This window comes from Hydra vulgaris, chromosome 02, assembly GCF_038396675.1.
Source record: "Hydra vulgaris chromosome 02, alternate assembly HydraT2T_AEP".
Taxonomy (NCBI): Eukaryota; Metazoa; Cnidaria; class Hydrozoa; order Anthoathecata; family Hydridae; genus Hydra; species Hydra vulgaris.
Genome location: NC_088921.1, coordinates 55,527,501 through 55,547,607, shown reverse-complemented (window position 1 = coordinate 55,547,607; position 20,107 = coordinate 55,527,501). Strand labels below are relative to the sequence as shown.

The 20,107-nt window shown below is 28.0% G+C and overlaps 1 protein-coding gene across 1 annotated transcript; it reads right to left on the bottom strand.

Moving 5' to 3' along the window:
* Positions 1-17,103: 17,103 nt before the first annotated feature.
* Positions 17,104-19,005, bottom strand: LOC136076159 (uncharacterized). The gene has a single exon (XM_065789633.1). It carries the CDS (start codon positions 19,000-19,002, stop codon positions 17,104-17,106), a length of 1,899 nt encoding a protein of 632 aa, XP_065645705.1. The 5' UTR covers positions 19,003-19,005.
* Positions 19,006-20,107: the final 1,102 nt, after the last annotated feature.

Below are 20,107 nucleotides of genomic sequence, written 5' to 3'. Positions count from 1 at the left end.
CAATGTTGAAATCAGTTAATTCAAAACTTTTTGTTTTTCTTCTATTCACAGTTGTTTTAATAAACCAAATCACAGTTGTTTTGATACACAAAACTATGTTAAAAATCCATTGAATGTGTAAATTATGATTATAAGAGATATTTTTTTAGAACAAAACGTTTCTGTTTTGTTTTCTGCCTCAATTGCTGACAACTTTGTAAATGGTTTGTTGTTACCTAGTTTTCTATTTCCATTTAAATAAATGCAGAATTTTGTAATGAGAAATTTATATTTTAGGGGGCGCCAGTTGAATGACTAGGGAGCGGGAAGGAGGGGTTGCCCCCCTATCCCACGCCCTATGCTGAATCCGCCACTGTTAACGACCGTATTTTTTTTACTTTGTAAATAAATTTAATTAATTTTTTACTACTGTCAAGAGAAAACTCTCTATTTTAATTCAAATTTGATTTCTTGTTAAATAATTTCAAAGTTTTGGTTTTGACATTTGTTTTGATTTTAATGGCAAAATGTGCGACCATATCGGATGATGTACTGTAAAAAATCAACTTTTTAGATTTTTGCTTGAAAGTTTAATAAGATAATAATGAGTCAATAAAATAATATACGGTCGTTAAAATTTTCATGCTACATTGTGTATTAAGTTTTTACAATACTGGTTTTTCTTTTCTATTTTTATAAGCCGATCTAATCTGATTAAATGACTCGCAATAATTATTAAAAATGCAAGTGCAAATCCTTTAAATTTTTTTACGGAAGCCTTTAAGAACAAACCAAGGTTAAAAAGATTAAAAAGCTCTCATAAAAGTAATAAAAACATTTACTAAAGTTGTTCTATCTATTTTTAGGAGAATAGCACACTAATTTAAATGTCTTCATTTATAGATAACTAAAGGATAAGTGTGCAAAATAAATATAAAACTTTAATGAAATCAAGGTTAATAGCAATCCATCAAAGAATGATACATATTTAAATAAAGTTAAGAAACTGTCAGGCGTTGCATGGAGTTCAAAATCCCCCTAAATAGTAAAAATAAAATTAATAAAATTTTCTATATATATATATATATATATATATATATATATATATATATATATATATATATATATATATATATATATATACATATCTCCTGATTTAACAGATGCTGAATGTCAACAGGATTTCATATTCAGAATAGTTCGAAACAAACTGAATAAAGCCCATAAGGAGACAGATCCTTTATAGTATGGTATCCGTGGAAAACAGATACAAAAATTTGAAAAGAAACCAATTGAATTTAGGCTGTAAGGATGACTGTGTGTTATCTAAAAATAACACACGGTTAGCCTTTTTAAAATTTTTTATCTAATTTCTATGGTTACCTTACCCTAATGGATCTGTTTCATAAGGGATCTGTATACTCATATATGAGTAATATTTAAAAAATAAGTTGCATATTTTTAATGACACATCTCCTGACAAGAAATTTTACGAATTTAAACTAGTAATTGCAACTTTTAATTTTAATAAAAAATGAGCATTACTGAAATATGGTTTAAACTTCTCTCTGCAGTTTGGATGGTTATGTTTATATAAAAAAGATTGAATTAATGGTCGTCGAAATGGAGTTGTAAGATAAAATTATTTAAATTGACGATAAAATTATTTTTATATGACATATATTGAAAACGTATTTGAAGTTGCAAAAGAATTTGTCGACCAAAAAGGTTTCAAAGATCTAATCATAGTTGGGGGTTTCAATTTTCCTAAGTTTGAGTAAATAGAAAAGTTAAAATCTTTGCAGCTAATATAAACAATTATCAAAGAAAGATTCATTTGAAATTTCTATAGCAACACAAATGTATGAATTAATGATTGTGGTTCAAACTTTTTATAGGAAATTCAATATAAAGAGTTTTTCATGAAAGGCCTTCTGTGTTTGAGATATATATATATATATATATATATATATATATATATAAATATATAAATATAAAATATATAAATATATATTATATGAAAATATAAATGAATATATATATATGTATGTATATATATATGTATGCATATATATATGTATATATATTCATGTATGTATATATATATATATGTATGTATATATATATGTATGTATATATATGTATGTATATGTATATATATATGTATGTATATATATATATGTATGTATATATATATGTATGTGTATTATATATATATACATATATATATTTATATATATATATATATATATATATATATATATATATATATATATATATATATATATATATATATATATATATATATATGTATGTATATATACGCGGAAAGTCGGGTTGCTCCGACAGAAAGATTAGATTGTACACATGTACTTACGGAAAACAAAAGACTTTTTTAAAAGTATAAACATTTACCTATTGAATTAGAAACAAAAAAAATTATTGAGTACCTTAATAATATACAAAACATAAAATAAAAAATGTTTTAAAAATGTACGTTTCAAAACTAGAGGGTTTTTTATGATATAAATAATCTGCTAAAGAAAGTTTCCGACTAGTTCAAATAAAATTTTGCATAACATCAAATAAGTCAAATGGTCTCATTTTTCATCCAGCTTCAAATATATATGTGCTAGCGTGTAAAATCTTTATGCTTGTCGCTTATTCATATAAAAAAAGTCATGTATACTAATTTTTTAAGTTTTATTTATAGATAAAAATCTTTTATGGAAACACCACATTGGTAACACCACATTGCAATAAAATGGCAAAAAGTATTGGAACTGTTCATAAATTGAGATTAAACTTAATGAGCAGTAATTCAATTACATTACTTTTTGATTTACTGTCATATTAGTTATGACAATGTTAGTTGATGGAGTATCCTTAAAATTAAGTTAGTGCATCTACATTGCTAACAGAAGCATGTAGCACGTCATATTAACTAAAAGATTGGACACTTTTATTATTTATAAGGTTAATACTTTTAACGTACTTTGTTTTATGTTTAAATGTTAACTTATGTTCAGTTTCTTAGGGACAGATTGGATCATTTTTTGGTGTTTGAGATAACTTAGAGATATGGATCAAACTCCAAATATTTACATATTTTTACTCATATCAAATAAGGATTTTTTTGCAAAAAATTGCGCTGATTGAAGCCTGAGAACAAAAAAGACCTATAATTTTGACCAACACTAAACTAAATTTATAGTCATATAAATTTTAAATTTCATACTATAATTTATTAACATTTAAAAAATATGACCGAATAAATTTTGTAACTTTTCTAACTTTATATGATCATAATTTTTAAATTTGAGAGATTATACTATGAAATTTAAGTTTATCAATAAATATAAATTTAGTTAAGAATAGTAAAAAAATTTTTTTTATCAACTTGTTGCGCCAAAATTTTCAAAATTCAAAAAGTTGTTACTTTTACTTAAGGGTGCCACCTTGAGATGATTTGGGTAGCTCTGTTAAAGCTTGATGCTATTAGATTTGTTCATTGGGCGTTAAGTCCGTAATTATTAACCAAAAAAATAACTATGAAAACGTATACACTTTTACGTTGATCTTAGAACAGAAACTCAACAGTACTCAACGTATTCCCATTGCAAAGAAGCCATTTGAAAATTCCAGACAAATTAATAATAATATTAAATAAAAATAAAGTTTATAAAAAGAGTATAAAGTAAATTACATATATATTCATTAAATAAATTAATAGAGAATACAATGGCCTTCAACTGAGGTAGGCTCGTTTGTCAAACAACTAATTCGACCGTGTCCTTTACATCTGCAAACTTAAAAAAATTTATCCTTTCATTTGCAATGCAAATTAAAGGATAACTTACCCAAACCTAATTTACCCTACCCAAACCTAAAACCTGTTTTTTCAGAAGTTGCCTAACTTTTTTTTTTGTGATGATTAAATCAATTTTTGATAAATTCAACTCAATTTTTATATAAATCAATACATGCCGCTTCGTGGTTTGTTACATTCTGCCGTCTGGCACTCCAGTTGAACGTTTCTTGTAATTCATTTCCATAACAAACCATGCAGCTGACTCAATCCTGGATAATATGATTAATAAGTTCGAAAAGCTTGAAACAATTATTCATGATTGACGGTGACAGTTTTGTGGCAATATAGTATTGTTATTAATAAGCTCAGGACGCTTGGAATAAATATTCATGATTGCAGAGGACAGTTTTGTGACAACGCAAGCAACATGTTTAGCATCTACAACAATTTTCAGAAAAATATTTTGTAATTGAATAATTTGGTTTATTACTTCTTTTACTTTGAAATTGTACTTTCCTCTCGTTGAATCTTGTTGGTGTACTTGATGCAGACTTTTGCTACACAGTTGTAACTTTCTTTGGATTTTTTCAGGATCTTTACAAATACCTTTTTGTATCTACTCATCGTTGAGTTGTTTTTATTTTCTTATTACTCTTTAACGAAAACTGATAAAGCTAAGTATACCAAGAAAAATCTCTTGCAAACGAGATTTTTCTAGGTATACTTAGCTTTCAGATCGCGAGAGTCAGCTCATGATCTTAAAGTTTTTGAGGAGCTTTACAGATTTATTTTCACTTTCTTCCAAGATATGAGGTCCAAATTTGATTAATATGAGCAAAAAACTAAAATCTACATTGATAAAAAAAGAGTATACTATAGATATTAGACGCTGGAGGGTTGCAAGAGAAACCCAGATGAAACTACTAGTGCTGAAGACACCATCTTCACTTAAAAATTTAAAATGGTGTTCGAGGTCTACATGATAATTGGTTAGTTCATGGGAGAGTTGAAAAGGAAAAAATTAGCCTATTTTTTTTTAAACACTTGCTTGGGCTTTCTCACTAATCTACATGAACAACAACAATAACAACAACAACAACAACAACAACAACAACAACAACAACAAAAACAACAACAACAACAACGACAACAACAACAATAGCAATAACAACAACAACAGCAAAAACAGCAACAACAACAAAAAGGACTTAAAATCATTGCAACTCAAGAAAAAAAAATTAATTATAAAAATAACAATTAAGTGTTATTTAAAAAAAATATGTTCATACACAAAATTCATTTGGTTTCCATTTAAAAAACAAAATTCAAAAATTATATTTATAAACTTCACAACATAATGAACTTGCTTTATTAAACAATGGTCTTAATTTTTGTATACTACCACTTGCATTTATAATCAAAACAAATTTTATTCAAATAATTATAAATAGAAAATTTGAATCAAATCAAATTTTCTAATTCGATTGAATTTCGCAATTTTTTGACACTCAACTCAAAAATAACGATTTAATGCCTTAAATAAAAAATTCCTATCTGGAAAGTAATTACTTGTACAAATAAAAACTATTTGCACAAATTCAGTAAAGATAATTCTCTTCCAACTTTTCAGCTTATAATTTTAATAATTGGAATAATTGACAACTACAACCTAAACATCTTTCTCTTTTATTGTCTTCACTTGTAGCTAAACAATTTTTCATTTTATAATCATTTACTTTTGTTGAAGAATGAATTAATGCTTAAAGCAAATAATATAACGAATATTTATCGTTTCATATGACGTTAAAAGTTTCTTTACAAAAATTCTACTTAAGGAAACTATCAACATTACAATTGATTTCTTCTTTAAAGATAAAACTTTCGAATTGTTTAAAATATTAATTCAGATCTCGACTTTGTGTTCTCATTTTCTATTTGACGGAAAATATTACGATTAAGCAGATGATTTGCAATTGGTTCTTTTTTAGCGCCTGTTTTAGCTAATAATTTCATTGGGTTTTATGAGCAAACATGGGTTAAATATTGTTCTTAATAATTACGATGGAAAAATAATAAACAACCTGGTTGTCTTTTTTGATGCACTTATTAAAAAATTCAATTCTTATACAAGTTTTTTAAAGGTTTGAGTTTTTTTTGAGTTTTGTTCCCTTTCGCTATAAAATCTTTTTTATACGTTGGTTGTTGATTGAACATAAAAATTAATAACTCATGGCTGGGATTTGATAAATATATATAGAATCTTTCTTTTGTTTTACAAACTAAATTTCCACAACAAAATTATTGACTCTAAACACAACTGTTTCTAACTTTGTTAATAACTTAGATAAAAGATATTGCAAGCTTCCACTCATTGGAATTTACTCTAATTAAATAAAAATGAAAATTTATCACTACTAAAAAAATACAAAAGTTTTTTGTTAAAAAGATCCACTTTATAGGCTACTTAAATCTCATGTTGTCTACAAATTTTCTTAAGCTGGCTGCAATGTCTTATATGATATTATAGCTAGCGCAACAAAGTTTATAGATAAAATAAGATTTAAGCAATAAAACTGCAGTTATATTGGAGAAGCAACAAAGATAAAAAAGCACCTCAAAACTGATAAACAATCCCATGTATATAAACATTTAAACACATTAATTAATTGCAAAAATCTGTCTAACTGTGAGAATTTGAATTTATTTGAGGTTTTGATTACTGCTCCAACCAAACATTAATTAAAGGTAAGATTAACATTAAATAGGAAGATGCCTCACTGCCAGTTAATTTCATTTTAACTTTAGCTATATTGATTGGTTATTTATCATTTTTGGAATTATTTTCATTGGTTAGTTAGGTGTATTTTTTTCCGTTGTTGTTTTCTCTTTAAAGTATTTTATTTTTGATATTTATTACTTTAATATAATAATATTTTTAATATTTTCCAAAGTGGATGTCCATTAATTACGTCAACAACTTTTTGGCAATATTTACATGCCCCCCCCTCCCTCTTGTCAACAACTTGTCAAACTTTCAGAGACCCCAAATAAAATTACGTCAACATTTAATTTACCCCCCTCCTCCTTTCTTATGCAAAACATTTTTTAAATGTATATAGCCTTTTAAAATTATAAAAGGCATGCTCTGAACAAATAGTGAATAGGAGTAAAAGTGATTACTACATGCAACACTATTGGTTTAAACTTTTTTCAGTGCATGATAGAAGAAAAAAAAATTAAATTCACTCAACTCATCGAAGACCTGCAAGTAGTAAGCGACCGGGGCTATGGCCGGGGCTAGGTTTGATAACACATAGCCGCGACCGGGGCCAGGTTTATGACCAGGGCTGCATAAATATTGATAAATCCTATAAGAATGTTATTTTTAATTAAAATTTACGACATGAATTTTATTTAAAAACAATATTTTATAGGATTTATCAATTTTAATGCAGCCCCGGCTGGGTTTATGACCGGGGCTGCATTAATATTAATAGATCCTATAAAAGTATTGTTTTTAATTATAACTCATATCATAAATTTTAATTAAAAATAACATTTCTATAGGATCTATCAATATTTATGCAGCCCTGGTCATAAACCTGGTTCCGGTCGCGGCTATGTGTTATCAAACCTAGCCCCGGCCATAGCCCCGGTCGCTTACTAACTGCAAGTCGATGTTATATTAATAATAAAAAAATCGTTCCAGTAATGGAATTTAAAAGAACAAAGAGAAACATTATAACTTTGATGGAGGAGACTACTCCTCGATGTTTTCTGAAATTCTTACTATGATAAAGAAATCGTAACTATTGAAATTTTTAATACATATATATATATATATATATATATATATATATATATATATATATATATATATATATATATATATATATATATATATATATTGTTTTTGCATGGATAACATTAGCATTTAGGTAATTTGGGATAACGGTAGTAACCAACGTGCCCGTCAACAGACATACTCCTAGATAATGTTAAATATCTATCATAATATTTTTATGTTAGTTTATGTACAGTGCAGAGTCACAAAACGTAAATGTGTCAACCCTCCTTACTTTAACTTTAGAACTAATCCAATTCCACATTGAAAGCAAACTAATTCTAATAGAGTCTGGCATAGCAAAATAGTTCATTTGATATTTATATAAACAAGGGGTTAGCAATCTTTTAAGGCCCAAAATTTATAATTTGTAAAAAGTTTCCAGTTTTTAAAGAACTACTAACATTTTCAATATTATAATAGTATTTAAGCATGGAGTTGGAGAGTCGCATTGAAACATTGAAGTTTTAGCATCAAATGTTTATACCTGGGTCGGCAACCTGCTTGCTCGCAAGGTTGCCGATTCTGGTACAAACATTTAAATAATATAATGTAGATTATGTACTTGCATAATCTTTATTTGTTTTACATCAGGCCAACAAACACAAACTTTGAAAAAATAATAGTGTTACGAGTAAACATCTTGCGTGTGCTCATTTAGTTCTGTATGTGTCAGGTATTCTTAAAGCGTAACATAAATTTATAGACTTTTGAAAAATCATAAATATTCGCTATGTTTAAAAATCAATAAAGATGTGCTGCATCAGACACCGCTATACTACATCTGCGACACAAGTACCATACTTTAAGAACATAATAGAATACTGGAAACATAGGAGGAGAGAGTTTATTTCCAGTTATTGTTTAAAAATTCTCTTTTAACTATTTTAAATGTTCATTAGTCGATTTTTGAAAATGTTGAAGAAAGTCGCGTCAACATTATATCGTGTTATATATATATATATATATATATATATATATATATATATATATATATATATATATATATATATATATATATATATATATATATATATATATATATATATATATATATATATATATAACACGATATAATGTATCCTAATTTATTATTACGTTTTTAAAAATGTTGACAAAAGTCGCGTCAATTACTATTTGCGGCAGGGTATTCCACTGCAACACAACACGGTTCGTGAAGAATTTCTCTCTTAACATGCAATTGAGTACTCTTTGCTGTTCAAGTATTTAATTATGACAAAAATTGTCAAAAATTTTTAGATCCCTCCTTCCCTATTTTGTTGACGTAATTAAAAGACAACCCCAAAGTTTTTATTAAAAAATAAAATTTTTTAAAAACATAATAATAAATTAGGATACATTATATCGTGTTATATATATATATATATATATATATATATATATATATATATATATATATATATATATATATATATATATATATATACAGTGGATTGCCAAATTATTCAGGACACTTTACTTTTTAAGTAATTTTAAAGTATAAACTACTTTGATGAATAAATACGCATCTTGAGTTATTTTTTTATTTTTTTATTTCATCTGCTTGGTAGTGATGATTTCTTTGGCAATTTCCCGTTTTGTGAACTCCGATAGATTTTCTATGGGGTTCATATTACGTGAATTCCCTGGCAATGACAAAACACGCACTTTTTTTCAGTTAAGAATGCTGTAACACTTCTAACTTTATAGCACGGTGCTGAGTCATGCATGAACATATACTCTTCATCACCAGGGAACCATTCTTGGACCTGGATCAGGAGCCTGTTTTTCAGTACTCGCTTGTACTGGTCCTGTCTCATGGTCCCTCCCGTAAAGGCAGCCCATACCCTTGGCTGAGATCACAGACTACACCATTACACTCACAGGATGTTTAACCTTTTCCAAAAGGCAGTCCTGGTGGAATTTTTCTCTTGGGCGTCGTCGAACAAACAAGATTTTGTCCATCAAAATTTGAAATGTTGATTTGTCCGAGAAGCAGACCTGTAAAACATTTCAAAGATATTGTAAAATTATTAACCTTAAACTTTTCTGGTTTCTTACAATATTATAAATTATATTTACTTTACTCCAGTCTTCAATAGTCATATGCTGGTGTTTTCTAGCCCATTCCAGTCGCTTTTTTTCATGGCTTTAGTTAAACGTGGGTTTTTGGTTGGACGACGACCCATTAAATTCTCTTCAGCCAACCTTCTCTAAACCATCCTTTTGGAGACGTTAATTCATTCATTGCTTATCATTGTGGCTAGTTGAGCCACACTTTTTTTTCTGTTTTTTTAAGACAGTTGTCTCTAATTTTACGGTTACAACGTGGAGTAGTGATCATTTTTCTGCCACTTTTGCCGACACGGTCTGGTTCTAGAGGCAAATTTGTATCAATTTCTCTTTTAATTTGGCTCATTACTGACTTTGAAACACGTGCAGTTGCTGCTATCTCTCTCTGAGAATGTGCAGAATGAAGAAGTAAGGTTTTTACTTCCCTACTTTTTATTGGGGTTAAGTCCGGAGACTTGCCCATAATAAAAAAAAGTAACTAAAATACGCAAAGAAAAATTATTTAAAAACAATATATTTGATCGCAAAAATCATTTAAACTTTAAAATTACTTATAAAGTAAAGTGTCCCTAATAATTTGGCAACCCACTGTATATATATATATATAAATATATATATATGTATATATATATATATATATATATATATATATATATATATATATACAGTGCCGGTTTTAGCACTACCAGCGCCCTGGGCGAGATTTCTACGGCGCCCCTAGCTCAATTTAACCCTATTCAAAAAAAAGGCAAAGGGTAAAATAACCAATTAGTTTCGCCCCTTTATATTCAACCCAACCAGGCCCTACCCTAACGCCGCCACGGTGTATATATATATATATATATATATATATATATATATATATATATATATATATATATATATATATATATATATATATATATATATATATATGTATATATATATATATATATATATATATATATATATATATATATATATATATATATATATATATATATATATATATATATATATATAGTATATATATATATATATATATATATATATATATATATATATATATATATATATATATATATATATATATATATATATATATATATATACACGCAATAAAAGTGTATCAAAAATGGTTACTTTGTCCATAACTTGGTTGGTTTTTGTAGTTTTTTATCTTAATCAACGAAACAATATATTTAATAATTTTTGCTAAAAACCATGTTATATAGTTGAAAAGAAAAGAAAACTTTTCACAAAGTTAGCTAGAACACTAGAAAAAATTTTATTATTAAATAACCGAGATGCCATGTCTTTCCTACGTTGTTAAAATTTTTTTTATATAATTCGTTAACGAAACTCTAAACTTGTTGTAACTTGTTTAAAACTAAATGTTTTTAAGTAAACTAAAACGTCTACATTAAATATTTCGTTGTTACAACGATGTCAATAGCACGGTTCAGCATGAGGTATGTTGTTAATATGATGAATAGCATGTTAGCAAGAGTACAGACATGTTCAATATTAAATCTTTTTAGTTTTCATTTCGTTCAAAATAAAAACAAACACAATACCAATAAAAAAATCTTTTGCTGCATTTAGTATAATAAACAATTTTTCCTAATGCATAATAATTTCATGTTTTGACTTTAGAGTATTTTTATATTTCAAACAATTTTTAAAATGAAACAACAGGATCTGAGGATTTTTTTTTTCTTTTGAGATTAGTTCACCATTTTGCGCTATATGTGGTAAGTCAAAATGGTTGTTTTGAGAAAAACTTTTATGTTAATTTAAATTAAACTCAAAAAAAAGCCACAATTTTTTTGCTGCAATAATAGAAAATATTCTATTATTAAAATTTTAAATATATGACAGCGGTATAAAATAACCACCTATTTTGAACCGGTTTCCCCTTTTTCATTTTGATTATGAGATTTTTACACCCTCATTAATAGCAGCATTAATAAAACTTTATTTTATTTAAAACTCGTGAACTTAACACATAAGTAATAGAATTATATTTTTAATTGTTAATTGCACAAGTACAAGATTTACAATTTTTGATCCCAACATTAAAGAGGTTTCCGGTTGAGTTTTATAAAAGTGCTTGTTTAAATTATTTAGCTTAAACTGTGTGTGTAAGTTACCCATTTGAATTCTACTCTCTATATATTGTATACCTGAATATTTACCCCCACATAGAAAGAACATCTAATTGTCCCCGCGCTAGTTGCTCACTTAGCATATTCATATGTTTTCAAAAATAGTTTCGCAAATGTGCGTTTTAATTGATATATTTAAACACTTGTTCATACCCTCGTGTATTTTATTGCACGCTTTTAACTATAGCTTAAACTTTCTTCTCATAAGTAATCGCTAAAATCCAAAGTGGTATTATATAAACCGACGTCATCAACCGCTTCCCCGTCTTTTAATAAACTAATTCTGCAACACCTGAAAACAAAATAAATTGTCTATTTTTCCAACTCTTACAAAAAATCATTTGCGAACTATTGACTAATTGCAATAGCGTATATATCACGGCGAAAAATCGGCTAGCGATTAGTTAGCAACAACTCGTAACAATATTGACAGGAGAATTGGCCATGATGATTGCTAGATAGCAACAAATCGTAACAAAGAAGACAGCAATTTGGCTACGTGGATCTCTAGCTAAAAAGCTAGCAGTAAACAAGAAAAAAACTCTCACTGTATTTTTAAATTAATTTTTTTGATATTTATATGTTAATATTATAATTACTATCCTTACATAATATTAACATATATACTTGTTATTTCTTTGTAGTTATATCTTTTTTTATTATTATTTTAGTAGTTTTATCGAAAACAACTTGTTAATAGCAACAAAGCTACGATATGCAGTTATCTAAGAGATACAAACTTATATTATAGTTAGCTACAATTGTAAAATAACAATACCCAGTGGGCACAAGTACGTTTTTCAAGCGTTTGGTAAACGCTTAATGGTCGCTTGAACGACGATTATAAAACGTTCGAAAAACGTTCGAAAAACGTTCAAAAAACGTTTTAATAGGAATATTTTATCATCTGACTATATATTTTACGGGACCTTAAAAAAACGATTCAAGCTAAAAACGGGGCACAGTGAATGTGCAATTTTACTTAAAAATTTAGTATTTTCAAGTTTTCAACGAACTCATACGACTGTAAAAAAACTTTTTTTAAATTATACATTTATAAGTTCTATGATGACTCTTACTAAGATACATGGTCATACATAAATACAGTGTGTGTGTATATATATATATATATATATATATATATATATATATATATATATATATATATATATATATATATATATATATATATATATATCATATATATATATATATATATATAGACCAGCTACAGCTCTGAGCTAGCTACAGCTACAGCTCTGATGCTAGAAGTAGCTACCAGCTACTTTTAGCATTTGCGAATTCCGATGAGATTGTTTCCTGGGCTAACGACACTAAGGTCTGAGCACGTGTCCCCTCTCTCCTAATCTTTTTTTTCTTGAAGTTTTTTTATTTTCATTATTAAATTTTATATAATTAAATTGTCAATAGAATAGTCAAGATTCAGATAGGGTCGATTGAAATAAGTTTAAAAAGGATCCGGATACATTTTAAAAAAAAAAGTCAGAAAAATTATCAGTTTAGATGAGCTCCACGTTAAGATTAGTCTTTGTTGAGCCTAAAGAAATAACACGATTTATTTTCTCAATTAAGACTTTTCTGATGAAGGAACAATTGCAGCAAATTTCTTGTTTTAATATCTTGTCCACCCTAAAACACGGATTAGAATTATGTTGAAAAATCTTGTGCAACCTCTTGCAATTTCTCGAAAAACAACTTTATTTGTCAAAAGTCATGTTTTTTAATAAGTTTTTTTGAACCATGTTTGCAGAATCAAACAAATTTTTGACCACAAATGCTATTTTGGAGTTTGTGGATTAACCATTCTTAAGCCCTTTTATCTACCTAAGTCCCCCTCCCACCCTTTCCATCCCTCCCCCGCAGAATAAGTTTATTTCATTAAAGTAAAAATTAAAATTTAGTCCCTATTTTATTCCGTAGAAAAAAAGGGACCACGATAAGAAATACAAAACGTTTTAGTTTGACTAAATGGCTTTTGAATATCTTTTCAAAAACGATGATATTTACTACATAAATGCACTCGAAGATAAACTTTCTTTTATATATTCATAATATAAAAAAATATCGTTGATTCAAAACGATAATTTTAGGATTACCTATTTTTACGCAAATATTATCAATTTGTTGTCTCCAAGATAATTTTCGTCTCTCATGTTATCACTCAGGAACTTTGAAATAAATAGGTCAGAAAGGATATTTTAAAGTTTCCTTTTTTTTCTGTTTTTTTTTTTGTTGGGTAAAAGATTATCCAATTCGTCTTAAAAAAAAAAGATTATTTAATCTATTTTTTTTTAAAACTATCAGTCATATTATTAAAAAGTATTATTTTTATTTTCATGTTACTAAAACAAACTATGATCATCCGCAAAATTTATGGTCGTTAAATTCGATGCTTTGTTAAGATCATTTTTATAACAAAAAAATAAAAGTGGATCTTTAAGAAACTCAACATTAGGGGGTTGATTTTTGAACTTTTTTTTTTTAAAATTTATGGGTATATTTTTAAAAGCTGACATTTTTATATTTATTTATAAAAATGTATACCTTAAGACATTTGATTGCAAAAATGTAACCCGTAAATATGAAATTGTAATATGAAAATAAAAAATTGTAAATGTTTTTTAACAATTTTCAATGTGTAGCACAAAGATATTGTAATTATAATAATTACAATATCATTGGTGTAGCGTGATACAAATAAACAAACATATAAGTATATAAGTTTGAGTATACATTGTTTGAATGCATCCGATGTTATCAATTTCTGCAAGCACAAGATTGAATTATTGTCATTAGCAGTCAAGATAAACGTGTTCCAATCAAGGTGATTTTTGTGTTTACTAGATTTCATTTTAATTTTGCATGTAACTTAAAATTATTTCAATTTACTTTATATTTCAGAATGTCCAGAATAAGCTCCGAGATGAAAAACCTGAAAATATCAAAGCCTGGACAAAAAATCTAGTCCACTTTGAGAAATCAAAATCAACACATACACAAAGTTTTGCAGCCACTTGGCATTATGAATAAAATGCCAAAAGCTTATTCTGTTATTGGTCGGTATAATTACTTATCAAATTTAGAGAAGTCAGTGTATTCCAGATGTAAAATGGTTGGCGCAGAATTATATGATTTATGGCTTAAACTGAGTTTACCAAAAATTAATGAAAGGTCTATAACAAAAAAAGTAGAAATTCTTATTAAGAAATATCATTCTGTTCAAAAATCTAAACAATGTTTTGAAGAAAAGTGGGATTATTTATTTGATATAACCAAAGTGAATGGTAACTGGCTTAGCAATGAAGATAAAGAATTTTATATATTACAGGTGAAAACTGATGGTCAAGCTGGTTATTGCACATTAAAAATTGTTAAAGTACATCCATCTAAAGCTGGCAAGAAGAGAACTATCATAGCTGAAACAGGTACAGTAGAGGTCAATGATGACAATAAAGGAGACAATGAACAAGATGATGAGCAAGATTCTGATTATAATCCGCCAGGCCAAAAAACAAAGAGAAAATATGAGAACACCACTGTTGCTGTTAACTTAGTTAAGAAGTCAAAACTAAGTATTAAGAGATCAGCAGAAGTTTGCAAAAATTTATCTGAATGTGGTATTAATGTGCAAGCACCATCCAAATCTGGGGTTTATAGAGCTACAATGTCAGAAGCTTAAAAAATGGAAAAGCATATGATTAATCATTTAAAAAATGATGATTGGGTGTTGCATTTTGATGGTAAAAGAATTTCCGGGATCGAGTATCAAGTCTTGATTTTAAAAAATGCAGAAAAGGAGGTCGAGTTAGCCATTTTGAAACTGGGTGATGGTAAAGCTAATAGTATTTACAGTGGAATAGCTGAAGTGCTAGATAAATTTCAACTATGGAGTAGTATTAAAGTTATAATATCTGATACCACAAGTGTTAATACTGGAAATAAAAATGGAGTTGTAAGCCAACTTCAAAGAGAATTTGAAAGAAAAAATCTTGAACCAGTTCAATTTATTGGTTGTCAGCATCATGTGTTAGACACAATTTTGAAGCATTCCATGAATGAAATTTTAGATGAAGGAAAAAGCTCATCACCAGAAATACATTACAAATTTATTGTAAACATGCAAAAAAACTATGAAAATTTAAAATCAAACTTTAGGCAAGGTGAAAAAATTTCTAAAGTAAAGACTAATAAATGGAGAGATGATATGGACTTTTTGTTTGAGTTGGTACAAAGTTACCGATACATGAAGGTGAATGGTAGCTATCCGGCTATAAAATTCAAAAGTCTGCCATCATTGAACAATGCTAGATGGAATTCAAAAGCAATCTATGCTCTTCTGGCATTTATTTTAAATGAGTCGAATAATAATCAACTTCGCATGGTTTGTGACTTCATTACATCAGCCTGGTCTGATATATGGCTTTCTGACATGCAATACTCAGAACATAATTTTAACAATTTAGAACAAGCAATAACTTCAACTACAGCCATGAAAACCTTGAAAACATTTTGGTCCCAGGAGCCCAGTCGCATACAAGGAATTCAGAGATCTAATATCTGTGCGGAAAGAGCCATAAAAATTATGCAAGAAATTTATGCAAAAGATATTGACAAGATGAACTTCAGATTTATTCTGCACAACAACTTTTAAATTGCACAAACAATTGATCTTTGTATATTAATGAACAGAAAGTTTTGTAAAAAATAAATTGCTATTTTTCTGTTAATTTGTCGATTTTTACGTTATATTTTTTTACTTACGGGGGACATTTTTGAAACTTTAAGTCAGTAAAACTTTTGCAATTGGTAATCTCATGTAGAATGTCAGATTTTGGCACTATACCCATGTATAGTTGTAAAAAAATCAACCCCCTACTCAACATGCCATATTTGCAATGAAAATTCCTTGCTATAAACAAATCATTGTTGTTAAAACCTCGATATTTTCATCAAAAACACTCATAACGCGTCTAGTACTTTATTCAATGTTTTTTTATGTTTAGTAATAAAAACAAAAATACAAGTTGCATTTTAGCATTTAATACAAGTAATTTTTTTCTTCACTCGTATTAACTAATAATGGAATTATATTACTCAAAACATTGCATATCATATGCATATTTTAAAATTTTACGAAATCACTTGTACAAATCTGTAACTAATTTAAATACTAATGAGTATTTTAAATATCTTTAAAAACGTTAAATATATAAAATTATTTTTTAACATTAATCAAGTTGTAGACATGCTTTAAGTTTTCTCCACAAACCTTTAACTATAACAATAAAAGCATGACGCCATTTTGCATACAGGATAACTAGAAATGCGGGGTTCGCTATAGCACTACAATAATATAAAAACTTATAGTATTTTACTTTTTCTATGCTAACTTTGTTGTTATTTAGGAATATACCATCTCTCCACTGTTGTATGATAACTACTATGTAAGGGGTCCATAGACATAAAAAGACTGCCATTAGGGTTGCTAAAATTATTGAAGCTTTTAGTTCAGCGCGTAACTTGCGAATTTGCATAACAATTTTAATCGATTCTTTTCGCCAGGGAATTGATGATCGAAGTAGCATATACCGATCTTTTAATGTAGTAGCAAAACTGCTGTTTCTTTTTTCTTTAATTAAAGCTGGGGCTGAATTTGTTCTGTAATTACGTGGGTAGTACTCACAATTGCGAGGAAGCGTAATTAAACTATAATTTGGTTTTTCTAAATTGCATTTATTTTTTGATGTGAGTTCGGGAAGACTTAAGCTCAAATTCGTTTTGTTAGTATCTGGCACCAATAACCCACTATTATTTAATTTGGAGCAATCATTTTCAGAAGTTATATGAATGTTTATATTTTTTATAAAAGACCTACGAGTTCGCTTTTCTTTTTTTGTTTTATGAAATATATTTGGAATTTCATCGGGTGGGTTGGCACCACTAGAACCCAAAGAACAATTTGTATTGTTTGATACACTTGATGTAGTACTAGGAAAATTAGAATGGTAAGGTAGAACTTCAACCAAATTGATTTTATTATCTGTTTTAAACTGTGACAAAGTACTGTAGTCAATTTGTTTTTCTATGCTAACTGTTTCTAAAGATTTAGGAATTTCTAAACCAAAAGAAAGTTTTTTTTTCTCTGGGTATTTAGAACTTGATGTATTAGATTGAAAATCTAACAAATTTTTATCAGTTAAAATACATCGGTCATTTTTAACAGAAACCTTTCTTTTTATATCGTTTTTCCAAATACTCTTTTTTCTTTTAAAATTGCTTAAAAAACTGTCTTTAGCAGGTAAGGATAATGATTTACTCCGTGAAGCATTAACTTTAAAAGTACGACTAGCTAAACGAGCAGAATGTTCTACACCAACAAATGACTTCTTAATGATATGATCATTATTTTGATTACAAATTTTTTGAACATAAAATTTGTTCAAATTACAAGTTGATGCTGTTTTTTCTGTGACTGATTTTTTCTCTATCTTACTTACAAAATGAGGTTCTATGCTCAACTTATTGTGAACTTGTTGCGAAAATATATGTTTTGCGTGTTTCTTAGCCACCATAGCAATAAATATATAACAAAGTACCATGATTAATGTTTGTATAAAGTAAGAAGTGGTAAGCAAAAGCCACACATAAAACTCGCGAGACATACATAAAAACATAAGTGATATTGTAATTCCATATACCCAAACACCGGCAGAAATAAAAAAAGCATGTTTAATTTTAATGTTTCGCTCATAACTGAATGGAAACATAATTATATAAAATCTATCACAAGAAATAATACACAGTGATGTTATTGAGGCTACATTTGCTACTATATCAACAATTTTGTAAACTTTCCAAATAATAGCTGGAAGTCCACAGTAAACATAAACTGCAAAACATAGAGGTATTGGTCCAATAGAAATAAATATGTTTGCTAAAGATAAACAACCGAGAAAAACATCAGCCGGCGTGTGAAATGCTGTTTTTTTGTATATGAGGAATAAAATAATAACGTTTAGGAATAATGAAAGAAACATAACAACTATCAAAAATAGCCCATCGAGGATAGTAATATACTTTAAACTACATATTTCATTAAACATATTGTTGCTGATTTCATTAAACATATTGTTGCTGGAAAAAAATAAAAAAAAGAAACACTGATTTCTAATATACAGTATCGGACAAAACATGGTGGACAAACTCAAATTTAGAACAAAAGTTGATCAAAAACTAAAAAAAACTAGTAAAACAGTTGAACATATTATTTTTTATGTAGTTTATTATGTTGTTAACAAAACTTAAAAGTTTTGAATCATACTAAAAATCACTAAAAAAGTTTTAAAACACATTTTCCCTAACAAACTACATTTTTCTTTGGACAAAACAAGGTGGACATTCAAAAAATCGACTGAAAATTCAAAAAAATTCAAAAATTAACTTATTATTTTTCAAAAAATTTCAAAAGTTAACTTAATATTTGGTAGGACCTCCTTTACTTTTAATTACTTCTTTCATTCTTCGGGGCATAGAAGCAATTAATGAGTCAACAATTCTCATATCAATCTCTCGCCAGGCCTTCTCGATTTGTTCAAATAATTCCTCACTGGTCTTCACATTTGCACGCTCAATCTTATTGTCAATTATTTCCCACAAATTTTCTATGGGATTCAAGTCAGGGCTTTGTGCAGGCCACTCCATTATGGTGATGTTCTTGTCCTTGAACCATTGTTTTACAACTTTTGACGTATGTTTGGGATCATTATCCTGTTGAAAAATCCATTTTAGGGGCATCTCCCATTCAGCATGTGGTAACATAACATCTTCCATTATATCTTTGTAAACAAAGCGGTCCATAATTCCATTAATTTTGTGAATAGGACCAGTTCCTAGTGCTGAGAAACAACCCCAAACTATAGCAGACGTTCCATGCTTAACACTCTTCTTGGTATATTTAGTATTGAATCTGGTGTTCTTTGGTCTCCAGACTCGCTTCTTGCCGTCGCTTCCAAAAAGGTTATATTTTGATTCATCACTAAAAAGTATGTTTTTCCACTGGTCTACAGTCCAATTTTGGTGTGCTTTGGCAAACGCAAGTCTTAGCCTTCTATTTTTAAAGGAAGTTAGCGGTTTCTTGGCAGGCATTCGAGAAAACAATTTTGCTTCGTTAGCTCTTCGTCGCACAGTGCGATTAGAGATTTGTAGTTCAAGTTTTTTGGTTAATTTTGTGGA